The sequence below is a fragment of the Ascaphus truei genome, chromosome 22 (assembly GCF_040206685.1).
Source record: "Ascaphus truei isolate aAscTru1 chromosome 22, aAscTru1.hap1, whole genome shotgun sequence".
NCBI lineage: Eukaryota > Metazoa > Chordata > Amphibia > Anura > Ascaphidae > Ascaphus > Ascaphus truei.
The window spans coordinates 9,622,399-9,644,841 of NC_134504.1; the positions used below are offsets into that span (position 1 = coordinate 9,622,399).

At 48.6% G+C, this 22,443-nt stretch overlaps 1 protein-coding gene across 1 annotated transcript in view; it reads left to right on the plus strand.

The window, feature by feature from the left end:
* The first annotated feature begins 382 nt into the window (after positions 1–382).
* The window catches only part of RAB11FIP4 (RAB11 family interacting protein 4), a 111,845-nt gene continuing 89,784 nt past the window's right edge, over positions 383–22,443 (plus strand). The window contains exon 1 of the mRNA XM_075579898.1: positions 383–625. Coding sequence (XP_075436013.1) covers positions 467–625 — 159 coding nt within the window. The 5' untranslated portion in view covers positions 383–466. The remainder of the gene's footprint in view (positions 626–22,443) is intronic.

The window sequence follows — 22,443 nt, forward strand, 5'->3', positions numbered from 1 at the left end:
AAAACCGGCCATCACATGAACCCCAGCTAGTGAGCCAGAGCGCCTACCGACACCCCTTATGGAGATACGTATCTCTGGAAGCAGGGGGTCCCCGGAAGCTGAACTTCACGGGGTCCAGCTCCGGAGACCCCCTTGCTTCAATGCTATGTAAAAAAAAAAAGGGGGTGGGGTGGGGGGGTGTGGGAATGGGCAACTTGGATTGATGCTCTAAGCAAAATCTAATAGGATGGAATATATCAAACAGGACTGACCACAACAGGTCCTGAAATTGTGAAGATAGTCATATTACTCTCCATCTCCTTGTGTCTCCTTCCACTGCTCCCTCCCCTCCTCATCCCTCTCCCTCTCTCTCTCCCTCTGAACACCTCCCTCCTCCCTCTCCTGATGTCACACATTTACAATAACTGAAGCTCAGGATGGTGGCTGCATCCAGACTGTGCTCTGTGGGCTCCAGCTAGTCTCCCTAATGGAGATAGGGAGGTCTTCTCCAGGGGACCCGGACCATCTCCTGCACTTCTTGCAGAAGCTCAAGGAGGTGTTTGATGTGTGTGATGAGGACGCTGATGGCTTCATCCGGGTGGAGCATTTCATAGACCTGGGGTTGCAGTTTTCTCAGGGAGATGAGGTGAGACTATCCATAATCAACCAACCCCCTGATTTCCTATGCAATGCAAAGGGACAAAATGCATCTCTATTCAACAGCATAATCAATATACATTAATGGCATTGTTGATTTTTGTAGAATAAAGCAGAATATTGCATTGCTTGGCCCATGCACAATCTGCATTGATTATAATCTGATCATCAGTGTTGTCGTTTAGTATGAATAAAAAAGGAAGAAGTGGCATTTTCCAGATTTTACATTTCAAATGTATAATAACCACCATGATTATGGGGGGAAAGAGCACCATTTCTGTTCATTATTTGTTTACTGCTATTTTTAATTTTTTTTTGTATTCGCTTTTTCTGCTGGTAACAAAACATTGTGCGGTGTCAAATAATTATAATATCTAATATATCTATTATAGATTTAATGTGATAAGTGATTTTTGCTGTTAATTCACCCATTTGCAGTACATTCAGTAATTAAGCATCAAAGCGTCACATATTATTTTCTCCTTCATCCATGTTATTCCAGCCAAGCAATGGTTAATCTGTTTTAACCTAAAGAGGTACAAAAAAAAAAAAACAAGCATTTTCTGTCTGATAAACTTGCAATATCATTTCTGACCTTGTTCTCCGATCGAACAAACCTGTTGGATATATTTGGGAATATATCAATCTGTCCTTACAATTGCGTAAATATTAACCCCCTGTATCCCCACCACACGCCAGCGTCATTTCCGACTCATGTTAAGGACATTTAAACAAAAAAACATGTCATTCTGCCTAACTGATGTATTAACTCTCTTTTGAGCCAGCGTCATTTTTGCAAAGTGACAAGACGATGGGCGGCGTTTAGAAATGATGCACAGGGTGTCGTGTTTACGCTCGGTTAATAATATTGACCAGTGTTGGCCGTGGGAGAGCCCCAGGTGGTGGTGAAAGGGTTACACTATTTTGACATGTGGATCCGTTATTTTTTTAATCAGTGATGCGGTGTGTTTGACCTTTTCTGAAAGGGTCTGGTCCGTTAACCCCGTCTGACAGTGACAGGGGATCCCAATAATAATAATAATCCGTTAACCCCTTCCTGCGGTGGTTGTAATGGTAAAAGGTACCAGCGTTATCGTGCATGTGTTGGCAGGATGGGGAAGTGTGCGGGCAGCTGATATGACACCTGTACAGACAGATGTAGGTATACCTATGGCCTGGTTCCTGTAGATCTGTTAAACTAGATCAGAGCTGAAGGCCATGCAGGGAAGAAATGGTTAAGCACATACTATGGGGGGGCATTTTGTTCTTGATATTCTCATATAAATACACGTGTGTATACATATATAAATGTGTGTGTATACATATATAAATGTGTGTGTATAAATATATAAATGTGTGTGTATAAATATATAAATGTGTGTGTATAAATATATAAATGTGTGTGTATAAATATATAAATGTGTGTGTATACATATATAAATGTGTGTATAAATATATAAATGTGTGTGTATAAATATACAAATGTGTGTGTATAAATATATAAATGTGTGTGTATAAATATATAAATGTGTGTGTATAAATATATAAATGTGTGTGTATAGATATATAAATGTGTGTGTATAGATATATAAATACATGGATGAGTATAGATTTATAAATACTATAAATGTGTGTATTTATATATTTACACACGCACACACACGTGTATGTATATACATATACTGGAGAGAGGGGGAGAGATAGAAGGAGAGAGGGGGAGATGGAGAAAGAAAGGGAGAGGGGGAGGGAGGGGGGAGAGAGGGAGGGGGGGAGAGAGGGAGGGGGGGAGGGAGGGGGGGAGAGAGGGAGGGAGGGGGGGAGAGCCATATGTATGAACTGTCACCAACTGGAGCATTGTTCCAAGAATGATGCAAATGTGTGTGTGGGCAGGGGAGGTGGTCAGGGTGTGTGTGTGTGTGTGTGTGTGTGTGTGTGTGTGTGTGTGTGTGTGTGTGTGTGTGTGTGTGTGTGTGTGTGTGTGTGTGTGTGTGTGTGTGTGTGTGTGTGTGTGTGTGTGTGTGTGTGTGTGTGTGTGTGTGTATATAGGTGTGTGTCTGTGTCTGTGTGTCTGTGTGTCTGTGTGTGCAGGTATGTGTGTCTTTACGTATGTACTGCACGTGTGTGTGTGTCTATATATATTTTAATATCCCATACAATTTACACATGATATATTATGTAATAGCCGGGGCTTGGATCTGTAGCTGGATAACAGTGGCGCTGACACTGATTGGACTGATAACACTGTTGCCCTCCTTTCCCTGTTGAATTCATGCAGTAGGGAACTGCTTTGATTGAAGTTGTTCCCTCTTACAGCAGCTGCTTGTCAGCTGAATGTTCAGAGCTGTGAGATATGTATGTCACATTGGAATACATGTGTGCTAATGCATAGGAAATGTAGGGGTAACATTCAATCACTAAGTAACATATTGCATGATCTTTGTGATATTGGGCAGAATTGCCCTTTTGCAACTTTTAAAAAATGTCCAGAATCTACCAATTTCACTAATGTAATGCAAATGTTTTGCTCATCGCAAACGTTTCAGTCCCGTGCAAAGGTAGCATGTGAGCTCCAGAATTATATATGGTTATCGTTGCATCATAAAGCAGTTATATTATACTTTCACAGATGGCTGTCGCTACAATGTTCAGAGCTGCGTTTCGCTGTCTCTTGCTTTAGTAATTTGCTTGAAGATCTCAGCTTTCTGCTTATTAGTGCAGCTTGGATACGTATGACAAATGCTCGGTGTCGTAAAATATTAATGAAACTTTCACTGTAAAAATCACATTTTTAGAAAGGTTGTAACAAAGGAGGGAGGGGAGTAGGAGGTGCGATGCCTTTTATTGAACCAACAAGTAGTTGAGATGTTACAAGCTTTGCAACCTCTCGTGGCCCTTCATCGGGTGTGGCAGGAAAACAGGGACACAATGTAATATGCAGGGTGTGTAAGAGGGATATCTGGGTGCTATGGATGTTGGGAAGAAGTGGGACATAAGATAAGGTAGCAACAGGTCGCCTGGTGTGAAAATACATTGTAACGACAGAGAGGACTACTCCCCACTGAAATGCAGAAGTATCCTAAGGCTGCGGCCCCGCTGGCGCTAACCGCGCTCATGCTTGGAGAGCGGTGACGTCACCCGCACTCCAAGCATGAGCACCGGGTGTCCGCGCTATTTCACAAGCGTGGGGGAGGGGGGGGGGCGTTGCGGGTAAGTTGAGCGCGGTTGAAAGTTTCTTTTCTTTGTTAACGCAAGCGCCAAGCGTGGGTGAGGGTCCGTGCCCGCGCACGAACGCGCACCGCGTGAGTGGGGACAGGACAATTTCACTTGCCGAAAGTAACCTCGGCAAGCACCGTGCGGTCAGCACGCTCAGCGCTAGCACGGCCGCAGCCTAAACTGTCACGGGGTGGAATGGGACAACCGTCTCCGGTATATTAATGGTTTGAGCTGTCTGTATGCGCTTCCCTAGCTGCTCCAATCTCGGCCCGCTAGGGAGATACTAAGGCTTGGCTCATGACGGGTAACCTAAATGATCCGTCTCCTGTGGGCCACTGCCGGGCCTTTTACATCAGTACCCCGTTTCGGGTAATAAATGCCACCCTGTGACCTTTGGTGCTGGAATTAGCTACGGACCCTCCAGTTGGCTTGATCCTACTATGCCTCTATGGCTTGGGAACAAGAGAGTAGTATGGAGCCATTCTTATGGACTATAGCTGGGTAGGACACTGTGCCCAACTACAAAACAGGAAAGGATGACCCCTACACTGTAATGGACCCATCTATACACTGAACATATATACACTATTCGCAGGGAGGCTCCTCCACTATAACTCCTCCAGGAACGTGAGTTCCAGCACCTTCTTGCTCACTATATATACTCTCTTGTGACGTAACTGTCACCAGGCAAAAGTGGGCAGGACTTAGGCTCTACCAAGTCACCCAGGACCATGTGATGGGAGAGAAGCGTTGCTCTACGTGGGGCCACACTGTTGACTCTCTCAGGACCTCGTAATCCCAAATGAGGGGGTTACACTAACAATAATAGTAATACTAATAACAACGTGACATTAAGTTAGAGTATGTGACATAACAGAGCTCAGTGGATCTTGGCCTCAGTGAGACATATTGCTCAGAATATACAAACTACTCAGCAGATGGTAGCTTGTTGCTGGTGAACTATTATTAACGCTGCTGATGACTAATGACTTATAAATGACATCATTGCTCAGATTTCTGGGAATGCTCAGTAGAACGGTATATATCTGTGTGCCAGTGCGGTTTGCCCTCTGCTCATATTACCGTATCGGCAAATGTAGAGTCTGGTGAATCTGTCACACGTGGCAGCAGGGATAAGGTGCAGGCCGGTACCCTTCTGGCACCGTGCGGTCATGTGACTGCGGGGGCCATTTTGCAGCAAACGGAAGAGGAGTCCGTTTCACAAGTGGGTAGATCGTGTCCTGCGCTCCACGGGGACGCAAGACGTGATTTAAGCTGCCAAAAAACCTCTGTTGGAGGTGACGTAGTCACTATGTCCAGAGGTACACTGTGGTCCCCAAACTTGCTTACACAGCGCACCCCCTGCTACAAAATATTTTTTCTGTGAACCTCTAATGAATTAATCTTATTGCCGACTCCTCAGACTATCGCTAATAAAACTGTGTGACCGATCCCAGGCAGTATAGTGTCCTGAGTTCATGAGGGGAACACACGCTTAATAATCCCCCAAACGGCCCCTCAGTGTGTGCAGGCAGCATGGGCGGGTATAGCTATCGCTCACTGCGGGAGCTTCCAAAGTCACGCCCCACAATGCCTTGCTGCTGTGGATGCAAAGCATTGTGGGAGAGTGGCTTTGGAAGCTCTTGCTGTAAGTGACAGTTATACCCCCCACGCTACGGTGCAGTTTGGAGCCTTACTAAGTGGGCAGTCCCCACACGGGCTCAGGACCCCGCTATACTGCCTGTGATCCGCCATTACATATATGTTTAGGGCTAACCCCATGGAGACACCTCATGTATCCCTGGTTGGGAATCACTGTCTCAAACATTTTACTGCCATTAAATAGGAGAGACAGCACCAATAACCCTCATGACTAAGGTTGCCAGACGGCTTCTCAAAAAATACTGGACACAATGGTGAAAGGTGCGATGCGCTCGAGACACACACACACACCCCTCACTGCTTCATGCTGTTTCCTCCTCTCCACGGCCCCACCCCCAGGCTCATGTCACCTCCTCCTGATTCGCTGCACTACCCAGCAGCAACCAATCAGGATGGAGGAAGCTGCCCAGCACCCTAGCAGCATCCCTGCTATCTCCCTGCTCAGGGAAATCCTGTGGCCCACCCAAGCCGGTCAGGTCACTATGTCCAGAGAGGTAATACCGGTATACACATACACGCCCAGAGAGGTAATACCGGTATACACGTACACGCCCAGAGAGGTAATATCGGTATACACATACACCCCCAGAGAGGTAATACCGGTATACACATACACGCCCAGAGAGGTAATACCGGTATACACATACACCCCCAGAGAGGTAATACCGGTATACACATACACGCCCAGAGAGGTAATACCGATATACACGTACACTCCCAGAGAGGTAATACCGGTATACACATACACGCCCAGAGAGGTAATACCGGTATACACACACACGCACAGAGAGGTAATACCGGTATACACATACATGTCCAGAGAGGACATAAGCCTAACCACAATAAAACCTTAAATTAATTTACTTTATTGGCGAAGCGGCTGGCGGCGGAGCATCTGCTGCGAAGGGTCTCTCGGCTTGCCAAACGCCGGCAGAGACTTGGTCGCGGCAAAAACCGGTCGCGACCCAAATTTCCGTTTCCGTGTACCCGTTCCTTGGCAAAAAAACTCTGCTTCAGCGAACAGTGTTTGCAGAACGAAAAACCATCAGTCACCAGCGGGATTAGAGCTGACGCGTTTGATCGACGGTTATCTGCGCGCAGTTAATACAAGCGCTGGCGTGGCATTAATGTTAAGCTCTAAGCAACGTCTCTAAATTCCAAGCGCAGCAGCGAGCGCTGTTATGGATGAGGACGCAGATGGATGTCTGATACGTGACACTTATTATTTGTATGGAGATAAAGTGTCATTGCAGAAAATGCTCTCATGCTTTTTTTTCTGGTAGGCTTGTCATCCAGGGGGCATCAATGTGTTTTAATGCAGGGTGTTATATATATATGTATATATATATGTATGCATGTATGTATAGCATTATTTATATAGAGCCATTTATGTACATAGCGCTTCACCGCAGTAATACACGTGACAATCATATAAATAACTAATAATACAAGTAACACATAATGGGAACAAGCGCTTCAGACAAAAGTGACACTTTGGAAAAAGAGTCCCTGCCCCGAAGAGCTTACAATCTATATGTATATATATTTCTATTTATATATATTATCTTAGTTGAAACAAGGGGTCCCCTATATGGGAACTGCTGTACTCCAAGCAACAGGAACTTTTGGCTCCAAACAATATGGCCACTGCCAGCTTCAGGCAGCCAATAGGAAGCCACAACATCACTGTGAGATGACACTGCAGCTTCTGATTGGGTGAACCCTGCAGCCATCTTTATTTTTACCTTAGAAATACTTTTAAATGTAAAAATCTCTACAATTGGGGGTTCCCTGGAATTTGGAGCGCTGCGGTTCAGCTCCATAGGTCTCCGTAGCTCATATATATATATATATATATATATATATATATATATATATATATATATATTAAAAAAAATACTTGATTTGGGGGAATTTTGCTTTATGGTAAAGGATTTATTAGGCATTATATAACATGGCCTGTTGTCGTAACATGTTTGTATAGCAGTATACCCCGTGTTGAGGAAAAAGGGACCCCTTTCGTTTTTCATCATATCATCTATTTCCTCGCTCAATCCCCATGAGAATGTGCACAGCTGTAGGTCTGTGATGTAGATTAACTCTATATATAAGAAGCACAATGTAGACAATCAACTGATGGTAACTAAATTGATATCGCTGTATTATATCAACAAGTACCAGGTACACTGCGGGCGGCTCATGTCCATTAAACGAGACAGAGGAGTTTTTCCTTTGTAGCTCGTCAATGTGTTATACTGGTTACAATCTGATCTGAAACAGTAAGATTAGTATGTAGCTTGAGTTCAAAGTGTGTGTTCAAAATCCCCTCCTCCTGTGGAAGCGCGCGCCCGAAGAGAACGCCGTTGTCTGATTGTATCATCGATAACGCGCTGATCCAGCTGCTCCCGCCCCTCAGCGATACGTTGTCGCAACTCATCAACATCTTGGATCTTCTCCCTTTAACCCCCTTCTTGCTAATTGTAGATGCAAAACCAGAGACATAACATAAAACACAGACAGAGCTCAGTGCACATCCAGTGAAACTTATACACGGCACAGTGCCTAAATATATATGTATAGATATCTATTAAATAAAATGGTCTTTTAGTTTAACATTTTGGCCAAATTGTTGTAAGCCCCTGAGCCACTACACGGCAGACCACATCTCAAGGGTCCCTAACACTAATATAGATTCTTAATAACCTGTGTAATACCAGGAAGAATGATTTATAATAAATCTGTCAAAATTAGTTGCATAGTTCTAAGTCTGATCGAAGCTTTTATTAACCTGTACATTACCAGGAAAATCACTCTGTGCTAGATTTGTCACAATCAAACTGCAAGCAAGCAAGTTCCCCTGAGAGTGAGAGATGCTATGGAGTGAGCTTTTAACCATTTAAATGTGGGAGGGAGTGAGCTTCAATTAGGTAGGAGGTTGCCACCCTCCAATCAGCTAAGACTAGCTGAACAAGAATTGTAAAACATACAAGACACCAACAAGCTCATATTGAACCCCCCAAAAAATTGTAGATGCCCCAGATGTTGCAGTCGGCAGGATTCAAATCCCGCCTGGTTGGAGGAGGCGGAATGAAGTCTCAAGGCCTTCGTAACGGGCTTATCCTCTTCGCTGAACCATCTTTTGTATCTCGGCACCTGATGAGGTCATCACGCCGAGTCCCAAGCATATTTATTAGATGTTAATAACTCTTTAATGGAATAATCTCCAGGGACCGGTTGCTCGCATCTTCATGGAAACGGGGTGGCGTTTCTGCGGGGCGTTGCCGAAACGTGAAAGGGGTCCCGTTTTTTTTTTCTGAACACATTGTGCGTTTGTATTGATATAGAGTCAACAGTGTACGCAGCGCTTCACGACATAGGCAGTATAATAGCACAATAAGTGCCTCAAAAATACAAGCACACAGCAGGAACAGGAAAGGGACGGTCAATGTGTGGGAGAGTTACAGAGACAGCAGGGGAAGCAGTGAGAGTAGTGTGTGGCAGTGCCTGGCCTTGATGGTGGGTAAGTGCAGTGGGTGGCAGTGGCCTTGTCGGTGGGTAAGTGCAGTGGATGGTGGTGCCTGGCCTTGATGGTGGGTAAGTGCAGTAGATGGCAGTGCCTGGCCTTGATGGTGGGTAAGTGCAGTGGATGGCAGTGCCTGGCATTGATTGTGGGTAAGTGCGGTGGATGGTGGTGCCTGGCCTTGATGGTGGGTAAGTGCAGTGGATGGCAGTGCCTGGGCTTGATGGTGGGAAAGTCCAGTGGATGGTGGTACTTGGCCTTAATGGTGGGTAAGTGCAGTGAATGGCAGTGCCTGGCCTTTATGGTGGGTAAGTGCAGTAGATGGCAGTGCTTGGCCTTGATGGTGGCTAGGTGCAGTGGATGGCAGTGTCTGGCCTTGATGGTGGGTAAGTACAGCGGATGGCAGTGCCTAGCGTTGATGGTGGGTACCACTAAACTACCCATTCAGCCCCAAAAAGGTTGAAAATAATAGTTTAGTATGCAATCAGGCGGACCAGAACTCCCAGAATCCCATGCGGCTAAGCAACAGGAACAGGGCATGGAATGGGTTCTTCAAGAGACCAGCTCCGAACAGTCTGGGGACTAATGTTGATCCCTCGGTGGGAACCAAGGTTCCCTCAACACAAGGTTGAAATAGCTGTCTGTGAGTAGGGTTACAGGCTCTGCACTTCTTTAACCAAGGCTGTGCTGGAAAGCTGTGTAATACAGCAGACATACGCTTAACAGGGGTCCATGTTCAAATGGATATGAAACAACAGGGGACGCACTGTGAGTGCACATTTGCATGTCATTACCCAGACTCCCTAACTGCAGTGGAGGCATTGCATGTCCTTACCCAGAATCCCTGGCTGCAGTGGAAGCACTGTAAGCTAAGAGATAATGGAGAAAAGACAGTTTGGTGGACCTGCCCGAGACGTGAATGTGCTCACAAAGTGGTATTTTTATTTGCGCAACAATGCAACAACCTTCTACTGTTACAGTGCACCCCGCACCGCAGCTGAAATTAAATAGGCTTTTTGGATCAGTCAAGTGAAGCATTCACTGGCTTCTTGGTTCTGAACCAAGTGCGATCTGGGATTCCAGCCAAATAACATTTTACTCGTCTTTTTCTTTCTTTTTTTCTGGGCCAGATAACAGCGAAGAACATTTGGGCGCTCCTGGGAAATGGTTTGTCTGGAAGACATTCGCCAACGTACCTTTCTATTAACGAGCCTTTGATGTGTGATAATCAGATGGAGGTGTGAAAGGATGTTTTTATCCGGCTAGAGTAGGGGGTTTGGGATTACCTGGCGTTATATCATGTGACAGGACATAGCGGACGGAGCGTTGTCAGTTGACTGCAGGCCTTGTTTCTAACATGGATGGATAACGGGGGGTTCGAGGGGAGGGGGGGTCCTCAGCTCTGAGGAGCCCCTGCCCCTTGAGTTAGTTACCAGGAAAGGTGCATGATTCGCTAGCTGCACTGTTCTGTCTCAGGCTCTCTGTGGCAAGTGAGTAGCAGCAGGCAGTGTAACTCATAGCAAAACCCCATATCAACTACTGGCAACCTGCGTGTACCAGGACTTACTGCCAGGAGGGAGGCAGACTAGTAGCCACAGATGGCATGGCTACAAATGTCTGATTTTATTTACATGGCGCCAACCATGTGCAGAGCGCTTCACAACATTATAGTAAGAGGTAAATGCATTACAAACAGTGGTAATGAGTGCAACAGGTAACTGACCACATAAGGCTAAAGGGGACCCAGCGCCGAAGAGCTTACAATGTACGTGTTATGTTGGGGGACTTACAGCCACAATAACAGTAAATTGTGTATTATTACAAGTGCAGACAGGGGCGGTCAAGCGCATCCAGGGGCGGTCAAGCGCATCCAGGGTTTGTAGCGGAGGCGGGAGACGTTTAGGGGTAGATCCGCAGAGGTCCATCAAAACTGGGCCACTAACGCCATGTTACCTAAACAGGCCACGTTACCTAAACAGGCCACGTTACCTAAACAGGCCACGTCTGTTAGCTTCCCTGACTTTAGCAGGTCTCATTATCTTAGGCTTAACGCCATGTGAAGTCAGCACTGCCTTGCGTTCGGCTCAAACAGCAATGGCGTCTTACCCAAAACTGGCGTCCCTTCTATCATGTCCCTGAGTAGGTGTTTCATTCAAGTTAAAAAGGGAGGACAGGAGAGGAAAAAGACTGTGTAACTGACCTGTCTCAGGGTCTGGATGAGAGTATCGCCACCTTTAGCTCTAACGTTACGTTAAGTCCCTACAGTAACTATACCGGAGCGCTGGGCAGCAGCGCTGTTACAGGGAACGCCTCTTGCATATCATTAGCACTAGCGTCCGTTATACTAACGCAAGGGCTCGTTACAGCCGTAAAATTGTGTTTTGATTTTAAAATGTCAGATCTGTGAGGCGCCTTTGGTACAATTTGTTTTAGTTGTCTTATTTATAAGGCTGAATCATGCTCAATGTTCTGCCAGCATGTGAGACATTGTACTCCGAGTAATGTGCCCACTTCTATACAATCTCTCAGTCTGTTTATTTTATGTATAGGGTTACCACTGGGTACATCACACATGCACATTTGATAGTAAAGTTAGCAGCTTTCGAACAAGGCAAGTAAGGATTATTGATGGCACTTCAAAATGGCATCAGGTTGCGATTGACACATGAATTGTGGGTGTATCACAAACTTCTATATACAGCTTTTATTACGGAGTCTTTGTACTAAGATCATATTTGAATATACAGTATTTTGGTAACATATGCAATAAAACATCCGTACTGCATAAAATACAATTTTAGTTACATCGTTACATAGTTACATAGTAGATGAGGTTGAAAAAAGACGTACGTCCATCAAGTTCAACCTGTGCTAAATTTAGACGACAGATACTTTATCCTATATCCGTACTTACAGTATATTGATCCAGAGGAAGGCAAACCAAAAACCCCAGGGACTCATTATCCAATGATATCTCATAAGGGGAAAAATAAATCCCTTCCTGACTCCAAATATTGACAATCGGTTTAATCCCTGGATCAACATCCTTCCCATGTATACTTATTTGGTATATCCCTGTATACCTTTCCTTTCTAAAAAGATGTCCAACCTTTTTTTGAAGATATCTATTGTATCCGCCATCACAGTCTCCATGGGTAATGAATCCCACACTGTAACTGCCCTTACTGTAGATCCCTTTCCTTTGTTGCTGGTGAAATTTCCTTTCCGCCAACCTTAAGGGATGGCCCTGTGTCCTTTGCACTGCCCTTGGGATGAACAGTTCTTTTGAAAGCTCCTTGTATTGGTTGATACATAGCAACGTCTTTTTGTGCTAACAATCAGTCTTTATAGGGTTTATACCATGTTGAACTCGGTGGCCGATTTTGACGCACTTTCTCGTTTTTGGGGGGGCGCATAAAATCATTATTTTAAACAGGCAGCAAAACTTCGCTAAAACAAATGTTTATGGAAAATATTAAAAAAAAGAGGCAGGTGTGTACTAACTCAGATGAAGATTCGCACTTGCGACTGAACGGTGTTCTTTCGCAGCGGATTGGAGCTTTAGCGAATACTTCTAGTCTTTGGCTCCAAATCTGGCGCGGAAAGAGTACAACAGAGCGTCTCCCAGAGAAGATCATTTGCATACACATCCTACATTATGTTCCTGCTGCAGGATCTAACATGCTGATATTTTCCAGGGCAGATGGCTGAGCCACAGATATATTTCTGTAACGTCTGCGGAAAACAGCATTGTGACACTCATAACAATATGGCCAGTCCTCCGTGTGAGCGGTACGCGATCTCGGCTCGCCGATGTGTTTCCCTCTACCGTGTTCTTGTTGTCACAATATTGTCGTGCTGATTTGTGTTCTGAAGCTAATGAAGTCTGTTTGCACAGCGCAAGGAATGGTTTCGCTGGATATGTCGGGGTTATGTTACGGCGTCGTGGGGCCCGAACTGTTCCTTTGCTGGGACGTGATCGGTCGGGGTCGGCCATATTGGAAAAAAAAAGGCAAGTGGGGGTTGGGGTGATGATGGGATCGATGGCGGAGTTTCGTTGGCAGAGCTTCTGGAGTCACCCCCCTTCCGTTCTTCAGCAGTGTAGATGTCGTCCCGCGCTCTGTAGGATCGCAGGATGCACTGTTACCGAGCAAAATGGGCATTTTTGGAGGGGAATGTGGCTACAGCGTCATAGGGCCCCATCTGAGGCGCCAGACCTCCGTGACCTAGTATCTCCGCCTCGGCGCACTCAAAAGGTTAAACCCCCGTCATTGCTAGGAGGGCCAGGGACACATTGCTAGGAGGGCCAGGGACACATTGCTAGGAGGACCAGGGACACATTGCGTGACAGCGAAGTGTCCATTGGAGAGTTGAATGTGATATTCCCAGAGAAAACGAGCAATTCTAGCATACGTCATTGGGTCCAGAGGGTGCCGGCCCTTATGAGGTTAAGGTTATGTCTTAGGGCATAGAAAGGGTTAAGACGTTACCCTTGTTTCGTACGTGTTGGGCATTTAAAGGGTTAAGAAATAACTCTTTGTAACGTACGTGTTAGGGCAGGGGTGGCCAGCTCCAGTCCTCAAGGGCTACCAACAGGTCAGGTTTAACGGATATTCCTGCTTCAGCACAGGTGGCTTAATCAGTGGCTCAGTCATTGACTCTGACTGAGCCACTGGTTGAGCCACCTGTGCTGAAGCAGGGATATCCGTAAAACCTGACCTGCCGGTTGCCCTTTGAGGACTGGAGCTGGCCACTTCTGTCTTAGGGCATTCAAAGGGTTAAGAAGTAACCCCTTATTATGATTTCTTAAAACCATTACCAGGACACGGAGCAGGAAGGATCCTGCATTGCTAGACCGATCCACGTTCTCGTGCACATTAGGGGAGACGCGGCTAATAACTAATCTTAAATGACAAGCCCCGTGGTCCCTGGCCGCAATCTCCGCTGCAAACACATTGGCCTCTCTTACTGCCGGATTACGCGGTTCATCATTTCTCCGTAGCAACAAAACGTTGGTTAAACAGAAACTAAACCCAGGCGTCCATCTTCCTTTTAAAGGGGTCGTTTTTGGGAACTCGATGCTGGCTTCCTCGGTGCATCATGGGCAGGAGCCGCCAACATGCGGGGAGGAGGGGGGAGAGGCGGTGGCTATGGGGGGGGGGGGGGGGGGTGCCCGGCCAGCACCGGAAGTTGGGCCTGGCCAGAGGGTCAGGCCCCACTTCTGTTTCTGACCTCTGTTTGCCACCGTGGTCCTTGCTCTTCCCAGCTGCTGCCAGCCTCTTTCCTACGCTGGGCTTCTCTCACCCGTCTTCCGGCGGGAGAAAGTGGCGCGGCGTGGGGGGGAGAGAGAGGCCCGCAGCAGCTGGGGAGTACGGGGTCACCAGAGGCCTTTTTACCATCCCCCAAGGAACGTGGCGCCGCCAACGCGAACGGGGAACGCCACGTGATGTAAGAGTGTCACGTGACGCCCGTTGCCGCGAGAGAACGAGACGCTACGGCACGTCAACATTTTGACGCTACGCCACGCCGCCATATTGAAGTGAGTGGGGCAGGGGGGAAGGTGCCGGGAGAACTCCAGGAGTTAAGTGCTCTATTTAAAAAAAAAAATTAAATAAAAACAATCTCTGGGTTGGCCTTCAGTCGAAGGTGCCAACCCTGGATATGTCTCAGTTCCAAATCTAAATTCCTATCGGACACACAAGTGTCACCCTGGAGAACAGAAATACATCTGTCCGCATTACTCCAAACCTGTTATGTACTGTAATGGGCGCAGTGAGTAATGTGAACCAGGATCGCACAGGAAGTGTGCAGACACCTTGTACAGCAATACATATATATTTTAGACAAGTTAAGTCGTACTGAAACCGTAAACAACTTTCAGACGCCTGTAATCCCAGTGGCTAATTAGGGATGTGCAGTTGCTAAGCAACAAGAGGTGTCCCTGTTAACTGGCTGGCTTCCACATTACAGCACATGCATTTAGGAGTAATTAATTTGAACACAGCAATAAGTGCTCGGAGACCACTGACAGCCTGGTTTAAATGCTGATTAATCCAATTTTTCTGCTATACATTGCTGTAGCCTTACTTATTTGTGTCACCGCCCCCTCCCCCCCCTCTGGGTTACTACAGGTATAGAAGGGGTTAATGCCTGGGGAATTGTTGCAAGGCAAGTGACCTTTGAGAGACTGAGCATTGCCATGTATATAAATATACACATGCTGTGTATACGGTGGCGGATTTCCGGTTAGGCCCGGGCCTAAGGAGTATTGTGCGTTTATGTTGTCCTAGCGTTTCCTAACCCAGAGGTCCTCAACTCCAGTCCTCAAGCCCCCCCCAACAGGTCAGGATTTCAGGATATCTCTGCTTCAACATAGGTGACTCAATCAGTCACTTTTTCAGCACAGCTGGCTCAATCTGTCCCTGCTTCAGCACATGTGACTCCATCTGTCCCTACTTCAGCACAGGTGGCTCAATCAGAAGTTCAGTCTTCAACTGAGTCTCTGATTGAGCCACCTGTGCTGAAGCAGGGAGATCTCTGAAACCTGACCTGTTGAGGGTGTTGTGTGGGGAGGATTGGAGTTGAGCCCCCCTGCGCTAAACCACACTGTGAATCATATGCATGTTAACTGTCCCACTTCTGCACAGAGTCTGTGGGGCTTGTTCTGTAACCTCCATTAGTCAGTGGGTCTCCCCATTCAAGTCACTGTGGTCTTTCCGTGCAGATCGCTCAGTACTCACTTACAGCATAAGCCCCTATGGCGGTTATCGGAGCTCGCCCTGACATAACTGTGTGATCAGATGGACGCAAGCAGTAGCAAAGGTGCATGCTGGGTAGCCTGGGGACAGTGTCCCAACCAGCTTACCATATTACCCAGAGGAGAATACCTGTATACAGGGTTCATCTTGGTGCTTGTGCTGTATGCCCTGTAACTATGGGCTGCTTGTTGAGACTTGGTGGATACTATAACTAATTATTGCAAGCTTTGGATTGGAACATCATTGTGCACAAGCTGTGCACATTACTGCCACTATGTGTCTACCTATTGAGTTTAGTGTTTGTTTGTATGATCAAATTCCCATTTTTCTCTCTTCCGCCCCCTCTCTCCCCCCTCACCTCTCTCCTGCGCCCTCTCTCTCCTCCCCCCTCTCTCCCCTTCTCTCTCCCCTCCCTCCTCTCGCCATCCCTCACTCTCTCTTGCCCCCCTCTCTCTCCCCATCCCAACTTCTCCTCCCCTCGCCTCTCTCTCACCCCTTCTCTCTCTCCCTCCCCTCCCCTCTCTTCCCCCTCCTCTCTCTCTCTCCCCCCTCCTCTCTCTCCACCACTCCTCTATCTCTCTCCCCCTCCTCTCTCTCCCCCCCTTCTCCCTCTCTCTCCCCGTCTCTCTCTCTCTCCCCCCCTCCTCTCTCTCTCCGCCCCTCCTCTATCTCTCCCCCCTCCTCTCTCCCTCCCCTCCTCTCTCTCCCCCCTCCTCTCTCCCCCCCCGTCTCTCTCTCCCCCCCCTCCTCTCTCTCTCCCCCCCCTCCTCTCTCTCTCCTCCCCCCCTCCTCTCTCTCTCCCCCCCCTCCTCTCTCTCTCTCTCTCCGCCCCTCCTCTATCTCTCCCCCCTCCTCTCTCCCTCCCCCCCTCCTCTCTCCCTCCCCCCCTCCTCTCTCCTCTCCCTCCCCCCCTCCTCTCTCCCTCCCTCCCCCCTCCTCTCTCCCTCCCTCCCCTCCTCCTCTCTCTCCCTCCCTCCCCTCCTCCTCTCTCTCCCTCCCTCCTCTCTCCCTCCTCTCTCTCTCCCCCCCCTCCCCTCTCTCACTCCCCCCCCCTCCCCTCTCTCACTCCCCCCCCTCCCCTCTCTCACTCCCCCCCCCCTCCCCTCTCTCACTCCCCCCCCCTCCCCTCTCTCACTCCCCCCTCCCCTCTCTCACTCCCCCCCCTCCTCCCCTCTCTCACCGTGATGCGGAAATGCCGGAAGTGTTGTGGTCACGACCCCCCCCCCCCAGCCCCTGTAAGGGTTAAGTCACGTTACACGCTACAGTAAATAAGCAGTTACTCTGCCTCTGCACAGCGACCCCATCCATTGTTAAACATGCCCATCACAATCAATCATCCATCAAATTCCCCCGGACAGAAAAGCTTCGGTAATTGCTTTTCCTGTGCGTTCTATAAAAAGAGGCCTCTTTGGGATCGCCGGCCGGAGTAATACGGCGGCCTGTATTTTAGGTCCTTGTATTAGGGGCTGTGTGGTCACCTAGAAAAAGGCTTCCTTTGTTTTGGCTCAATAATCCTTTGACTGCCCGAGGAGTTTTGTCGTGTACTGTGAAGCAATGGTTAAACATTCAGTTCCGAAAGGGAGTAATGGATACATGGAACAGGCTTCTGGCAGAAGTGGTAGTCAATGCTTTGAACAATAGGGCCATACAATTGTATTGCATGTCTTTATATCTATACTATATATATATATATATTATATATATATATATATATATATATATTAAATATATATATATATATATATATATTATATATATATATATATATATATATATATATATATATTATATATATATATATAGCGCCAAAAGTGTACTCCACGCTTCACAAAGAATACAGTACAGGGAATTATAATATTACATTAAGCGCAACAAAATGAGACAATAGGAAAGGAAATCCCTGCCCCGAAGAGCTTACAATCTAAGTGGTATGATGGGAGACGTACAGAGACAACAGGTGAGGGAATAAGTGCTGTAGGTGGCAGTGCTTGGCCACAATTGGATCCTATCTGAACGGTCACTGTCCCTATCTGAAACACGATAAAAGGGGGACACAGGACACCAGTTCCTGCGCCCCTACACAAATTGGGTTAAAATATACCAGTGACGTTTACACTTAGAACCTAAGTCTGTGTGACACAGGAGTCAGGTGGTTGCATCTTTGATCAAAACATGATTCAAGCCGCCAACCTCATCACGGTAACCTCCGTTTAGCAGGAACCTGCACTGAGTATATGTCATTTCTTATTGTCCTATGGACTAAACATTGTGAGATATGTGAAAGAGCCCTGATGGGGTTAAATAAATGAAGCATATGCTTCTTTGTGATTTATTGCAGTTACAAGCTGGCCAAAGGCCAGTATCAGAGCTCCCTTATAATAAAGTGGAACAGACAAAGAGCTAAGTAACATATTAATTGCACCGAAGACTGTGTTGTTGCATATGAGTAGGGCATGTTTTAAGCTGGGGACCAGTTTATTTGGCCAGCGCCGTTAGGGCTGACGAAATGGGGTCAAAGAAATCTGCCACCCAACCCAACTTGCAGAAGCCTCTTCCTATACCCCCTGAGCCCTTGTATAGTTTCTCTTGGCGCTGCCAGTCAAACGGTGTCTTTATATAGGACGGGGTTTCTGTGATGGAAGCTCATCGCCACCAAGGGAGCGTGCACGAGATAACCCTTGAGTGCCACCTTCCGTTCAACTTGATCATTGAATGCGATCTCCCCAAGAAAAACCAACGGGAAGACGAGGACGTAACTAATACGCCGGGATGCCCATGGAGTACCAGACCCCATGACACACAGTAGCTACCTCTAACAGCACCCATATGGGGCTACGGTCCAGACATATTAACCTCATGTTAATAGTCACGCCTATCCACTAAAGGGAATAATGTGATGTTAGCCCAGTTTGAATTGATGTAACCCTTTGAGTCCCACGGCCCCTCCGGCACTCCGATCACATGACCGCTTTGAGAAGCAGTTACTTGACCGCGTCCATCACTGATGATTGAGATGTACAGTGGAAGGGTTAAAATATCGTAAATTAGGAAAGAACCATTGAGAAGATGTTTCACTGCTGAGTGCTTTCTCTTTATTCTGAATCTTTTTAGTGCTTTTTTTTAAAATGTTAATTGGTCCCAAAACACCCACTTTCAGTGTGTTACTGAAAGGGGCCCAGGGACCAGCATAATAAAGGTTAAGACTGGTCCCCTGGCCCCCGCCGTCCTTCCCTGGGGCTCCCTGAGCCACCGGTCCCCAGAGCCACCAGTCCCCATTTTAATATGCCGTCAGCCCCCTTGCATACCCTGTCATTATAACCCTTTTATTCCTGTGTGATACAACTGTTCCCAAATGCTGGGACTGGAGGGGGAGGAGAGGTGCAGGGAACAAAGGGAGAGTGGCTGGGGGGTGGAGATCGGGCCGGGGGGGCCACCCACCCAAGAATCGAAGCATTTGGCCGTTCCTCCAGACATCGCGGCGCCAAGCCCAGCGGGAGATACGCTGCCCGGCCGGGGAAGCCAGATGCGGGGAAGCCAGATGCCGAGCTCCCGCTGGTAGGCGCTGCTCCCATTGGCCCATTCATATTTCCCTCCCTGCCCTTTAACTTGCCCCCGCCCCCCAGCCCTGATTGGCAAATTGCGGACGAGCCCTCGCTTCCCGATTGGTTCCCATGCACCTGTGCTGTGATTGGAAACCCGATCAGGGTTCCGGGTGTCAGTCTGAACCGGGCGTATTGTATTGTATGTCTTTATTTATATAGCGCCATTAATGTACATAGCGCTTCACAGCAGTAATACAGTAACATTTCGGAAGAGGAGTCCCTGCCCCGAGGAGCTTACAGTCTAATGGGCGTGGAGGAGGTCTAAGGTCTGTGCTCCGAGGCTGTGCCGGAGACACCTGAAAACGAGGCTGGGCGCCGATCCGAGCGGGAGGTTTAAAACGCGCTTCTGTGCTGCGGGTCGCCGGAGAAGCGGAGAGCGGGACTTCTAAGCGGGAGGGGGGGGCGGGGGGGCGGGGGTTGAAAGTGCTCAGCCGAGAATTGCACCAGAGAGGTCTGGGCAGTCACTAACCCCCCCCCCCCCCCCCCCCCCCGGGATTATTGGAGGGTTTCTGCTCCATTGCTTCAAACGTTTCCTCAGGCAATTACCATTCTAAGTACAGACACTTTGCACAAAAGGCAATTTATCCCACTTTACCATCTCCAAAAAAATATGGGTAAAGCTTTTACAAAACGGTCTTCTGAAGAAAAATGACCCCAGCCCGAATCAGATTATGGAAAATAACAATTGTTTGTTAGGTTCAGAACATCTCTTCTTGCTACTAAACCAAATGTGCAAAGGGGGATTGTTAAATGTGCGCCGTTCAAATCATGTTAGAGGTATTATTAGGAGTGATTTGCATTGTTGAATCGCATGCAGAATTAGGTTTCACGATACATTCTCTCTCCACCTCTCCGCCGCCCTCTCTCACTCCATCTCTCAGCCTCCCTCCTCTCTCCACCTCTCCGCCGCCCTCCTCTCTCCATCTCTCAGCCCTCCTCCTCCCTCCATCTCTCAGCCCCCCTCCTCCCTCCATCTCTCAGCCCTCCTCCTCCCTCCATCTCTCAGCCTCCCTCCTCTCTCCATCTCTCAGCCTCCCTCCTCTCTCCACCTCTCAGCCCTCCTCCTCCCTCCATCTCTCAGCCCTCCTCCCCCCATCTCTCAGCCCCCTTCCAACCTCCATCTCTCAGCCCCCTTCCTCCCTCCATCTCTCAGTCCCCCTTCCTCCCTCCATCTCTCAGCCCTCCTCCTCCTCCATCTCTCAGCCCTCCTCCTCCCTCCATCTCTCAGCCCTCCTCCTCCCTCCATCTCTCAGCCCCCCTCCTCCCTCCATCTCTCAGCCCCCTCCTCCCTCCATCTCTCAGCCCTCATCCTCCCTCCATCTCTCAGCCCCCCTCCTCTCTCCATCTCTCAGCCCTCCTGCTCCCTCCATCTCTCAGCCTTCCTCCTCCCTCCATCTCTCAGCCCTCCTCCTCCCGCCATCTCTCAGCCTCCCTCCTCTCTCCATCTCTCAGCCTTCCTTCTGCCTCCATCTCTCAGCCTCCCTCCTCCCTCCATCTCTCAGCCCTCCTCCTCCCGCCATCTCTCAGCCTCCCTCCTCTCTCCATCTCTCAGCCTTCCTCTTCCCTCCATCTCTCAGCCCCCCTCCTCACTCCATCTCTCAGCCCTCCTCCTCCCCCCATCTCTCAGCCTTCCTCCTCCCTCCATCTCTCAGCCCCCTCCTCCCTCCATCTCTCAGCCTCCCTCCTCCCTCCATCTCTCAGCCTCCCTCCTCTCTCCATCTCTCAGCCTCCCTCCTCTCCCCATCTCTCAGCCCCCCTCCTCCCTCCATCTCTCAGCCCCCTTCCTCCCTCCATCTCTCAGCCCCCTTCCTCCCTCCATCTCTCAGCCCTCCTCCTCCCTCCATCTCTCAGCCCCCCTCCTCCCTCCATCTCTCAGCCCCCTTCCTCCCTCCATCTCTCAGCCCTCCTCCTCCCTCCATCTCTCAGCCTTCCTCCTCCCTTCATCTCTCAGCCTCCCTCCTCCCTCCATCTCTCAGCCCCCCTCCTCCCTCCATCTCTCAGCCCCCCTCCTCCCTCCATCTCTAAGCCCCCCTCCTCCCTCCATCTCTCAGCCCCCCTCCTCCCTCCATCTCTCAGCCCCCTCCTCCCTCCATCTCTCAGCCTTCCTCCTCCCTCCATCTCTCAGCCTCCCTCCTCTCTCCATCTCTCAGCCCCCTTCCTCCCTCCATCTCTCAGCCCCCCCTCTTTCCATCTCTCAGCCCCCTTCCTCCCTCCATCTCCCAGCCCCCCCTCTTTCCATCTCTCAGCCTCCCTCCTCCCTCCATCTCTCAGCCCCCCTCCTCCCTCCATCTCTCAGCCTTCCTCCTCCCTCCATCTCTCAGCCTTCCTCCTCCCTCCATCTCTCAGCCCCCCCTCTTTCCATCTCTCAGCCTCCCTCCTCTCTCCATCTCTCAGCCTCCCTCCTCTCTCCATCTCTCAGCCCCCTTCCTCCCTCCATCTCTCAGCCCTCCTCCTCCCTCCATCTCTCAGCTTCCCTCCTCCCTCCATCTCTCAGCCTCCCTCCTCCCTCCATCTCTCAGCCCCCCTCCTCCCTCCATCTCTCAGCCCCCCCTCCTCCCTCCATCTCTCAGCCCCCTTCCTCCCTCCATCTCTCAGCCCCCCTCCTCCCTCCATCTCTCAGCCCCCTCCTCCCTCCATCTCTCAGCCCCCTCCTCCCTCCATCTCTCAGCCCTCCTCCTCCCTCCATCTCTCAGCCCCCCTCCTCCTTGCTATATGTGTGTGTGTGTGTATAAAATAAAATGCAATACATTATTCATTTAAATCTTCTTGCGCGCTGCGAGTCAAGTTAATATGAACTTGAAAGCAAATTCCGGTAGCTAGAACTGAACTTACCGCTTTGATCTAATTTCCATAAATCTGGGAACAATAACACGATTATTTAATCAGAGCCACTAGGGATTAATAACCCAGTTCACGGCAGTCACGGGCAGCAGACTAACCAGCCTGAGATTAAATCACCATACAACATTAAAGCGGAAAGGACTTTATCTGGGGCTTGTCAGTGAGATAAAGCTCCAAATTCAGGGCACGGTTAGAATTCAGTTTAAGAAAC